The sequence below is a fragment of the Xiphophorus couchianus genome, chromosome 5 (genome assembly GCF_001444195.1).
Source record: "Xiphophorus couchianus chromosome 5, X_couchianus-1.0, whole genome shotgun sequence".
Taxonomy (NCBI): Eukaryota; Metazoa; Chordata; class Actinopteri; order Cyprinodontiformes; family Poeciliidae; genus Xiphophorus; species Xiphophorus couchianus.
Genome location: NC_040232.1, coordinates 36,044,842 through 36,056,930, shown reverse-complemented (window position 1 = coordinate 36,056,930; position 12,089 = coordinate 36,044,842). Strand labels below are relative to the sequence as shown.

The window sequence follows — 12,089 nt, the reverse complement described above, 5'->3', positions numbered from 1 at the left end:
CCAGGAAGCTGCTGAATCGGTTTAACGTTGACATTTCTTGCTAATTGTGTGATGTGTCCAGCAGAGAACTATTTAATGATGTGATTTATCAATTTTTTTAAAAAACAACAAGTTTTTAAAATTCTCATTAGACTTGAGGTTAATAAAGTTTGTGTGTTCAAGAAAAATCTAAAGTACCATCCAGCTTCAGCTAGCCAATCAAGCTGGCTAGCTAGCCAGCTTGTAAGCTGTGAAGCAATTAGAACTAATGAACAACACAGATTGACTCTGGATGTCAGAGAAAACAGATTACACAAAAAGTTATAGCAGTAGAAAAAAGTATTAGATCTAGATCCATTAATCAAAAAAAATTATTTTCCTTTTTTATCCAACTTTAGCAAGTTTAGCTTTGTCAAACATGCTAACAAGCTAAGCTTCTTCACCCATGGCAGTGGTAGGCAATTAACACCATAGCTATGATTTTAAGGGCAAATGTTAACGTACTATTTTGTGGTGACATATCTTTAAAAGATTGCATTCAACCTTAACTAGTTATGTTAAAGTGCTGAAGCTAAAGTCAAACCTACAGGCATGTTTAGCTTCATAATCCTTCATTTCCAATGAACAGAACACATTAGCTCTAGTTGTGCTGTTTATATGTTTACATATTAAAATAGATGTCAATACATTAGCCTCAGTATGCCTTAATAAACCAATTGCTATGTTTTTCTTTTCTTGTTGCCATGGAGAACACGCCAAATTAGAAAAAAAAATTATTACTGAATAGTTAGAAATTAAGTCATTTAATTGAGTAAGTAAATGTAAGTTATTGCCAATAAAATTAGCCAATATTAATTAATATTGCTACATTAGATTCAGCACCTAAATTCGGTCTGTTTATTAGCATATGAGCATTTTAGACAAATTGTAGACTGAAAAGTCTTCAGTCACATTATAGTCTAAATATTCTAATATTTTGCTTTTAATGACTAATAATATTTAATGCTCTCCAAAATTCCCATTTATAGTATACTCCAAGAAGTTCTAACAACAATTAGTTGTTTTTTTTTTAAAGAATGCTAATGCACATCACCGGGCTTCCTTTCTTCCGTCTCCCCTCCTATATCTTTATCTGTCTCGGCCCGGAGGGAATCACAGTCCTATTAGAACAAATGACGAGGGGCCCAGGCGCTTTTGTTAAAAAAAAAACAAAAAAAAACGAGGCAGGCAGGCGGGCGCGCGCCTGTCCTATTATGTGCGACACATGATCAATAGGGCGATAACACAGCAACATCAATATAAGCGACAGAACAATGAGGGATATCATCGAGCATCTATCTTAATATAGCCGACTACAAGGGCCGTCTGACAGCCGCGGCAGCTCATGAAAATTCCGCCCCACGAATCTCCCAGCTACCATCTCCGCCTCCTGCTCAATAGACTATGCACGCTCACGCACAGCGGATCGCGCGCGCCCGCGCGCGCGTATACACACACCGGCGCGGTGCAGCTGGCGCGGCTATTATTTTCCCATTTCAATTTGACACCCCTGCCTTTCATGCTAATTCTATTATTGTAGGAAGTTTATGTGATTCCATATCACTGGAAATCGGTAATGTCTAATAACCCTTTGGGCTGAAACGAAAGAAGGGGAGAGGAAAAAAGAAAGAAGGGATGTGTGTGTGTGTGTGTGTGGTGGTGGTGGGGGGGGGGTTACTGCCTGGAGACCTGCGGCAGCCAGTGGGAAAATAATTACTTTCATATCAAAACTCAGCAGGAGGCGCAGGGTCCTATAGCCCGCGGCCACTAACCTCATTCCAGCTCGGCCTTTCAAATGAATAAATTTGTTAAAGCAATAAATACAAACAGCCAGACGGACTTGAGCTCCAGCTCTTGCATGGCTCACGACACAGAGGGGGAGAGGGGAGGACAAAAAGAGGGGGGGGGGGATTTTCTGCTGTAACATGACAAATCTCTAGCTGCCATGGTCCAAAAAGCTTCTGTCAAACATCCTTTTCTAACTCCAACCTCAAGACAAACGGAATTCAATTAAAACAATAACTTTATTTATCAAAAATGTTTACATATAAATATCGTTATCTCATTTTTTTATGTTTTTGTTTGTTGTTGTTTTTTTTTTTGTTTTTTTTACAATATTTGAGGATTTTTGTTGTGTACGTTTTATTGAAGCCTATAGTTTTTCTTACAAGCTGTTCACAAAAAGAAAAAGGAAAAAGAAAAAGAGCGAAACCTGCTTCTAAAAGGTGTGTGTCGGGGGCCGGGGGGGGGTTGCTCAAAAGGCTGGACTCGTCATACCCTTTAAAAAAAAGAAAATAAACAAAAGCTCAAGTCTCCTGATTCCTGATATGTTTCAGAGTGTCTCGGCAGAACTTTGGGAATGTTTGAACTGGTTGGAGCGTTTTTGTTTTTTTTCTTTCCCTGGTCCTTTGTTTGTGTTTGCTCCTAGAAAGTGTTAGTCCATATCGACATCCTCTCCATCTGTTCCTGGTGTTTCTCCACAGTCTGTGTTCGCCTCGGCGAGGCCTGGAGACCCCGGTTCCTCTCTTGCACTCCTTTCCTTTGAACTCTGCTCGACCTCCGTTCGAGACGTCGGCCCCCCGTCCTCGCCGACCAGAACCGTCTGATCCGTGCCGTCGGACGGTGGAGGAACGGGGAAGGCCGCGTTTTTGCAGCTGCCGACGCGGACCCTGGCGTCGCCCGCCTCTGCTGTAACACCGAGGTGATTGTGGAGTGTGTGCTCCATACGGGCCGAGTTCAAACGGTCAGTGGTGCTGCCAAAGGCGGAGAGGTCGGAGGGAGCCGGGCTCCCTTCGCTCGGCGAGCGCCTCTGTCCCTGGGCGAGTCTGTCGGAGTTCTCCTGACACGGAGCTGCCTTCAGGGCGGCTTGGGGCACTAAAAACCCCAAAGGCTGATGGGTGATGGGGTAAAGCAGGAAGTGCCCCTTTCCCACCAGCGTCCTTTGATTGGGAAGCGGGGAAAAGTCCAGTTGGGATTTCCGCCGTGGCATGGTGTCGGAGAGGAGGCTCTCCACGCTGAATGGGTTCCGCTTCTGCATGCCGGGCGACCTCTGACCCCCAGGGCCGGGGCTGTGCGTGCTGCCCGGAGAGACCTGCTCCGGTTCCCCCATGGTTCTTTGGTTTGGCTGGTTTTGCGGCGGACCGAAGTCGTGTCGCGTTTGGTCGCAGCTGGATTCGCCCCTCGACGCCGGCAGCTCCACGTGGATGGAGGGCAGCGGCGGCTGCTGCTCGCTGTCGGTGAACTGCGACACCCCGCTGTCGCTTTCGGAGCCGCCCGGCGTGTGGAAGCTGTCGCCCGACAGGAGCTTGTTCTGGGACTTGAGCAGCTTCCTCTCATGTTTGCGTTTCTTCTTCTCGGCCCGCTCGCGCTCCCGCCGCGCGATCTCCTCGGGGTCCATGGGCTCGCCGCTGCAGGTGGTTGGGTGGGAGTTGTGAGCGGGCCGCCCGGGGCCCTTCTTCGTGTTCTCCTTCTTCCTCCATTTAGCTCGTCTGTTTTGAAACCACACCTATTCACACATACAAAGAGAGTGCGTGTAAACATTTATTCACACAACTACATAGAAAACTTTTTCCAATTAGCATTTTAAACTCAGCGTTGCTGCATTGAGCCATTAGGCCTGCCACAAGAAAAAACTTTTGCTGGCTGATAAATTGTCCCAGAAGTTATCGTGATAAACGATAATACAGTTTTGAGACAATTTTCAAGTAATATAATGGTAATGGAAAAATAAGGCAAGAACACGTTCTGAAATATTAAGAAGCTTTAAATTCCAATGAAGATTTCACACTGGAATTGGAAGACATTTTAAATAAACAACAGAAGAGAAACAACAAATAAAATGGATACTGAAGACTCTGTGAACAAAATTGTGACTTCAAAAAAGGTCTACTTGAGACAAAAGCACCATACTGGAGACATCTGTCGTCCAGTTTTTGGTGGAAAGAGAAAAACAACAAATAATACAAATAGAAATTATTGAGCTTGTTTTAATATATTATGTGATTAATTGATTTATTGTTTATTGTGGCAGGCCTATGTGTTAAAACAAGGAATGTGAATCTTTCAGGATGATTGGATGGATTATATATTTTACACATGAATTGGAGTTATTTGTTTTGTAAGAAGTGTTGAAATTACATATGTTATAACTGGCTTTATGTAAATAAACTGAATTAAGTCCAATTGAAAAGGCAGCAGGTCACTATGAATGATGTTGTTATGGTTAGGGACGCACCAATCAAATTATTTCCCCTCCAATACCGATATGTGAGGAGTAGTATCAACCGATACTGATCCGATACAGGAAAACAGCGCTGAATTGACTTAAAAAGTTTACATTTTTAAAATCACTCACATAAATGTACTGAATTACACATTTATTTGATCATTCTGCACCAGTACAGCTCACTTAAATACACCCATAGCTGCACAATTTTGGTTAAACATGTAAAAACAACAAAACTTTTATTTGTTCAATCAGTACAATAAGGAGTTTAACAGCCAATGTTAAATAAATAATAAAAAAAACTGAAAGTGACCAAGATAGTCAACAATAGGTTGACTGTCTTGGTCAAGCATGTAAAAATAAACTGCGACAAATCATCTGTAATTAGGAATTGTACATAAAATGTAAAATAAATAAATAATAATGCTCAGCGCACAAAGCATAGAATGAGATTGAATAGATCTGCCATTATTGACAGCCAATTGTCACCAATACCCGATCTAGAATTTTTTTCCAATATTGGGGCCGATACCGATATTAATATCAGATGGGTGCATCTCGAATTATGGTTATCATTTAATTGACAATGGGAAAGTTATTTTGACACCAGACTGAACATTCCAGCCAGATTAAATTTACATGCTGGCCTTTTCTGTGAAATTGTCCAATTTCACTTTTTAATTTGTTTTTTACCCATAAAGCCACATGCTAGGGTCAGTTTCTCAGTTGGTTTAGCAATTTAGTTGTGAAATATTATGTAATCCCAATCAGATCGACCCTCCATAAAACAACCTTCCAGCCGCAAAAGGCACAGGACAACCGTCAGTAGTTTTTTGAGAACACACATTAGCATTTTTCTCTTTTTTTCCTCACTATTTTCATATTTTGAATCAAATTTCTCCTTCTGATGTGTTATGTGTAATGCAATTTCTAATGCCTGCTGATCAGACTGCTGTTCCTGCTGTGGGTTATTAATTCATGAACAACCAAAAGCAGAAACTCTTGTCACCATTCTTTGTTTTTTTGTATAATCATGTAGTTGGTATACATGCTATATTTTCATTGTCTGTTTTTGTTTGTTTGTGAAAGAAAAGTCAGATTTGGAGATGATGATTTTGAAGCATAAATCCAGTGTTCCTTCCACTCTGGTGAAATTTTGTAATACATCTGTAATTCAATGGATTTATGAATTAAAAGTAACAATAGAATATTAGAACCTGACCAGAAACAAAGTCAGTCACTTGGTGCAGTCAAGTGGTATTAGTAAAAAAAACTTTTTACTAATTGTCACTTCATGACTCTGTTATTTTTGAGGTTCTAATTCAGTTTTGGTCACAGTCATAGTTTTGGGTTACAATTTAGTCACATGTAGTCATCTTAGTTTTGGTCTAAATGTACAAAAATGTGAAGGCCTGGATCAATCAATGTTCAGAACCTTTGACTTTTTTCCACATGGTTCTAAGAGTGTTTAGTTGCAGCAAATGCTAAGACTCACATCCTCTTCAACAAGACTTTATTCTCACTTCAGTGTTTTCTCAGATCTTTCCCCAAAACTAAAATTTTGGTCTGACTGAATTTTATTTGATGCGTTTCAATTATTTTATATGGAAGGAAAAAGAAAAAAGAGCGAAATCGACCTGCTTGACTTTTTAAGTTTTTGTCACTCAGAATGCTTCAACAGAAAAACAAACGTTTGATTTTGGACATACTGATGAAGTCATTTCGCTCTGGCAGTCTTGCATTGAAATTAGGATCAAATTGCATTGCATCTGATTTTTATCTCAGTGTGACTGGATTGACTTTCTTATGAACTGATCTGATCTGCACCTCCTCAAAGTGGATTCCACACAACCACATATGAATTGGAGTGGTTTGCTTTTATTAAACTGAGTAGAGATGCTTCACCAAAAGGCTGAGATTATTTAGCAGTTTATTTTTATCATGCTTTACCTGTTTATGTATTTGTTTTTAATTAATATTCCAGTGTTCCATTTCGTTTTTTGCTTAATGATATATATTTTTTGTTCGTTTCATTGTTTTCCTTTCAAGCTCTATAAATGACCTCGTGTATGAATGGTGCTATGTAAATAAACCTGCCTCTCCTTACGTTGTTGTGATAAACTCATATTTCTGGTAGTGTTTGATTCGTTTTCATGTAGATTTCCCATAATTGTATACTTGAGTAAAAAAAACAAACAAAAAAAGACATCCAATCTCAGCCAAGACATTCAATACTTGTGGGGGCCACTTTAAAACAACTGTCAAACATAATGGGTCTCCCAACATCAAACATCAGCAGATTTCATAGCTGTAAGAGAAAACATGCATGAAAGGGGAAGAAAAGCAAGGATAAAATAGGAAAATTTACAACAAATCCATAGAAATTCCCCCAGAATTGAAGACAATCACGTTCTTTATCTCCTTGGATCTACGTGCAATGCTGCTTCACACACCTTAAGACCTCTTAAGTTCATAGGTCACAGCCTTGGGCCAGCAGGTGCACAGATGTGCTGGTGTTAATTACCAATGAGCTGCTGTAATAGGTACATCCGCCAATTAAATTTAACTGTTCTACGGCTAAATCAGCCATATCCCGTCTGTTCATCCACACCCAGCCTTCTGCTCCCTCAGAGTCCCTCCTCTCCTCCCCCCTCCACCTCTTCTTTCACCGAGCCGAGGCAGGGAGCCTCCACCCGCCTTCCAGCTCCCACCGCTCGGCCTCTAGGCGCGCTGACAGCCGCATGTTCGCCGCTGATAACACCAGGAGTTTAGCATGCGCAAGTAGGATCCGCCGAACATTGCATAATAACTGCACGAGGACCCAACATCGCGCGCGACAATGGCGCTTCTTATGAATTGTTAATGTCGGTTCTATCATCCGCTGGCAAATAAATAAATAAATAAATAAAAACTTGGTGATAAAGGAGCACTGATCAGCTTGAGGGAACAGTAATCTGAGGTTTTAAGAAACAAAATCCCCAAACAACATAGAATAACTGCGAGCTCCGTTTGCGCCCCGCGACTGCTGCGAACAGCGCGCGCTTGAAAAGCGGATGGGAAACGTAAAGCGTCTTTCAGGTTCATATCCAAAGATACAGCTGTTTAAAACAAATAATAGCTTAACTGTAAACATTAATAATAATAATATTAATAATATTAATAATAATAATAATAATAATAATAATAATAAATTAGCAAGGACATTTCGTGCATGCAAGTTCACGCGTTAGCAAAGCCTTAAATTGCATTTTCTCCTTTTATTTTCTGAAAACATTATCAGCTTTTTTAAAATCATCAATTAGCAGTTTATTTTACTGTATTGACCTTATTATTACCCTTTTTATCTCTAGCAAAAAAATACATTAATTTTAGAAAAACAAAAATATACTGCAATTTTTTCTAGTAGAAATCACCTCAAATCAGGTTAAGCTACTGCTGTTATTGTTGCCAAAGCTATATATATATATATATATATATATATATACATATATATATATATATATATATATATATATATATATATATATATATATATATATGTTGTTTATATATATATATATATATATATATATATATATATATATATATATATATATATATATATATATATATAATTCCCTTTCAGTAGGGAATTATATATTGTTAACAAATACAAGATGTGTTTAATAAAATATTTGTGCTGCAACTCAATCACGCAATATAAGCACAAGTAATAAGAAGACTATTAGCAGAATTATGAATAAAGTACAAAAAAAAAAAAGAACCAACATAAATGAAGTGCAACATATCCTTTCACCTATCGATTCGTTTTGTAAATAGAGTTGTTTTAATTAGCCCATAAATCAATAGATGGCCCACGTGCAAAATTCAAATGAGACTCTTTTCTGGTGCTTTCATTATTGACAAGCAGCTCCATCAGGATGGGGCAGGCTTTATGGACCATAACACAACAATTATCTCCAGATGTGTTCATGCTGGAAGGTTGTTTTTTTTTTTTGTTTTTTTTTTTCCCTGTTAAATTCAATAATAACTGGAAAATTTTGAAAGAGTAGCTAATAAAAAATGGCTCCAAATTTGACAAGAAAGAAAATTCAAATAATAATAATAATAATAATAATAATAATAATAAATAAAGAGACATCAGATGGATTTCGTTTGGCTCACCTGAACTCTGGACTCCACGAGGTCGAGCCTGAGCGCGAGCGCCTCCCGCATGAACACGTCCGGATAGTGACTCTCGTTGAAAGCCTTCTCCAGCTCCTCCAGCTGCCAGCCGGTGAAATTCGTCCTGGTTCTCCTCCTTTTGCAGCCGGGACTGTCCTTATCCGGGTCTCCGGAATCTGCGAGACGTGCGCGCGTGCGTGTGCATATGCAGACGCGCGTGTTTTTGTTTGTGTGTGGGGGTGCGCGCGTGTGTGTGTAAAAGACAGATAGGTACACACGTGCATAAAGAGAGAGAGGGAGAGATTGAGAGATGCTGATGCCAAGTCCAATCGACAAGTAAATGTGAGCAACTTAGATGTAAAATTGCCAGCTTTAGTTTGTTGTTTGATAAAATACTTTCAAACAAATTTGCTAACAGAAATAAATATCAAAAACATTTTCTATTGAAGTGCAAACAATAAAGCGCTAATAACATAAAATTACTCTTTAGATAGACACGAAAACAAACTTGCAAAAAGTAAGAGAACAATATTTATGAGGGATGACATAAGAGTATTAATGTAGCCGAAGGGCCCCACGTTGATGGGGCCCTTGCGGGCCATGCTAAGTGTTCCTCAATTTAAAAACTGAAATTATCCATCAAAACTTCTCCAAACTTGATCTTTTAAAAACTTTTTCATGACTTGTTTTTTTTTTGGTAATTCCCAGTTTTTAATATAAATAGTTTCTACTTTTACCAGCTTTAGGAACACAGTCTAATTTTTATTCAGCAACTCGCATTTAACAGACTTTAAAGTTTTAACTCTACAGATTAAAAAAAAAAACAACAAACAAACAAACAATAATTTAAAAAAAACAAAACCCAGGCAGACTCACCTGATAGTTTGAACTGCTGGCTGTCGGATGACAGTAAAGGGCTGGAGGAGACCGCAGAGGCCGAGCACGAGCCGTTTAATAATCCGTCTATAGAGAAGGGTACGGCGGCCGCGGACTGCAGCTGGTGTCCGCTCGCGAGCTCGTAAACGTGCTGGTGGTGGTGGTGGTGATGGTGGGAACCGAGCGAGTAGGGGAAACCCACCAGGCCGCCCAAGGAGCCGCCGAACTGGGCGTGAGGATGCTCGAGAACCCGGCTGTCCATGTTCGGCGGAGCTCGGCCGAAGTGAAGACGCAGAGGGAGGCGGTGTGGCTGAACATGCAGTCAGAATAGATGGGGGGGGAAAAAACAGTCAGGAGGCAGAAGGAGGAAGAAGGAGAAGGAGATGAGGGGAACGGGAGCGGACACGCGCGGAGCCTCGGCCACCGAGCGGTGAGCGGCGAGGCTGAGGAGGCTGATATCGCTGCTTCTCTGACGGTCCAGCCCAGACGGTAACCCCGGTCTCTCTGTGTAGCAGCCAGCTCATTAGGACTCCTCCATCTGCTCCCGGGACCAATAAGAAGCGTTAATCGTCCGGTGACGTCAGAGACGCGGTTAATGGAGTAACTGAAGGAAACAGGAGAGAGCTAGAAAAGAGAGAGTGAGAAAGCGAGAGAGAGAGAGAGAGAGAGGCGTTTTCTCTCTCTTTTCTTTTTTTTTTTTAGCTTTTCTGGATCAATCGCTAATTACCTGGCCCAGTCCTTTAATTCAGACCTGTCAAAACAATGAGGACGAGGCTAATCTGGCACTCGGAAAATATCCAAGTGACTGAAAGTCCAATTCCATTAAATTCCCAGGAATAAAACTTAGAATTGTTCGAATGAGAAAGCGCAATTTCATATGCTCAGCAGATGCTACAGGTGCATCTCTGTAAACCAGAATATAACCATGAAGGTAATTCATATCAGTGATCCAGTTCAAAATGTCAAACCAGCTGTTTAAACCATAATCATGTTAATGATTGTGGCTTAAAAGTCCATTTTCCAGAAAATTTGAACATTACAATAAACCAGGGAAACATATTTTAAATACAGAAATGTATTCATAGCATGACCTGCTATAACCTACATAAACATGGCGAAGACTGCTGACCTATGGTGGGTAAGACACAATGTCAGAAGAAGCTGACTGTCCACAACTCAAGCATTTTAATAGAAAGTTGAGTGGAAGGAAAACTGAGAGAATTGTGAGGTGAAATTCACAAGCTGCAGACCTATCTGCAAACCAAAATCATCAAACTGAACAAAAACACCCATTAAAAATATTCATGGCTCTGTATGACATATGAACGTTACTTTTTGATCTAATTTGCTGAAATAAATGAACTTTTCAGTGATTGACATTCAATGACAATTGCTTAAACTTGCATGTAGCATGTCCTCCTGTTTTAATACACAGATTATCAATGTAACTTGACTTTTTTTAAAAAATAAAAGCTACATACTGCAGCTTCACGGATTCAAATAATTCAATAGCAGCTTCTTTACCACTTCTCTCCACCTTTTTTGTTGAGTTATCACATCATATTTGTAACCAGAGGAATTTCTTCACATTACCAAATGTTCAATATCCAGTGTGTTATTTATTTTGTCAGTTAGTCATTGAAGCGCCTTTCAAACTTTAACTTTACCAACTGTGATGGAATATCAAATGAACAAGTCTTAATGTTGTGCACGCATAAAACAAACAAACTGGACTGAAACCAACAAGGACAAAGAAGAGTTCTAGCGTGGCTACTTGAAGGCTAATTGATTAAATAACGGCGGTTATTTAGTGACAGCTTTTCCAATTAATAACCCCAGATCCATTTTGGAAGAAAACCCTCGTGGACATAGCAGCAAGTACAAAGTCCAAGTCTAATCTATTTAGAAAAGGCATCGAGAAAACAAATTTATCCAAATGCTATGTAAAAAAAAAAAAAGACACACAAAACAAATAGTAAAACATTCATTTCAAAATGTTAACTACCTAACTTGAACCAGGCCAAGGAAAATTTGTTTTTCATAAGACGTTTAAAGCCACCAAGGATGCCAGTATGATGCCACTTAAAGACAACCTATTGAAAAAGCTGGATCTCTTTTCAATGTCATCCCAGTTTTTGAAACAACTGTTTGTTTATTTATTTTCCATTGTGGTGGATTTCTGGATCTGGGACCTGAGTCCAAATTTTGTACGTCAAGCTAGCTAGGTGGTATGAAAATTTTAAAAAATCCTTGAACTGAAAGCAGCTGGTTGGTTTATCACTCCATTGAGTAATAAGTTACATACACATAAAGAAACACTTACCTTTGACTCTACTGGCTTTACATTCAAGGAAACTACTTTTAGAGAGCCGACACAGAATGAAGATTGTTGCTGTCAGGAGTCAAAACCCATAAAGTGTCCTTTCCCAGTTCAGTTCTCACTGTTAGGAGAGATTGGGATTGTCTTGTTTCAATATCAGTGAATGATAAAACAGAATCTTACACAGAATGGCTTTGTACACTAAGATATCACCGTAATTGATAGGATGTGTGAAAGGCTGACTACATGTATTCCCCTCTCACAGATTTCTTTCTGCTTTTCCACAAATGGATGTCTCAGGTTGAACAATTTGGTCCGTCGCCACAGAGAGAAGGTGATCACTCCGACCTCCTTTCTGTTGACTCATGGTCGCCTCTCTTTCCACAGAACAAAATGGACTCCTTCACAGTTTAACACTAAACGGTGCCACTGTGGAACAGAGCATGAGCTCTTCTCCTGTTTTTGAACGACAGTGAATGAAAATCT

At 39.7% G+C, this 12,089-nt stretch overlaps 1 protein-coding gene across 1 annotated transcript; it reads right to left on the bottom strand.

Annotated features, from left to right (window-relative positions):
- Positions 1-2,384: 2,384 nt before the first annotated feature.
- Positions 2,385-9,848, bottom strand: LOC114143924 (homeobox protein unc-4 homolog). The gene is made up of 3 exons (XM_028016331.1): positions 9,284-9,848; positions 8,408-8,583; positions 2,385-3,523 (listed from the first exon to the last, which is right to left on the bottom strand). Exons 1-3 carry the CDS (start codon positions 9,543-9,545, stop codon positions 2,453-2,455), a joined length of 1,509 nt encoding a protein of 502 aa, XP_027872132.1. The 5' UTR covers positions 9,546-9,848; the 3' UTR covers positions 2,385-2,452.
- Between the last annotated feature and the right edge of the window lie 2,241 nt (positions 9,849-12,089).

Excerpts from the sequence above, each read along its gene's own strand:
- LOC114143924 (XM_028016331.1), bottom strand. The coding sequence starts at position 9,545 with ATGGACAGCCGGGTTCTCGAGCATCCTCACGCCCAGTTCGGCGGCTCC. Across the intron at positions 8,584-9,283 it reads CCAGCAGTTCAAACTATCAG|ATTCCGGAGACCCGGATAAG; the intron begins GTGAGTCTGCCT and ends CACGTCTCGCAG. Across the intron at positions 3,524-8,407 it reads TCGTGGAGTCCAGAGTTCAG|GTGTGGTTTCAAAACAGACG; the intron begins GTGAGCCAAACG and ends ATGTGTGAATAG.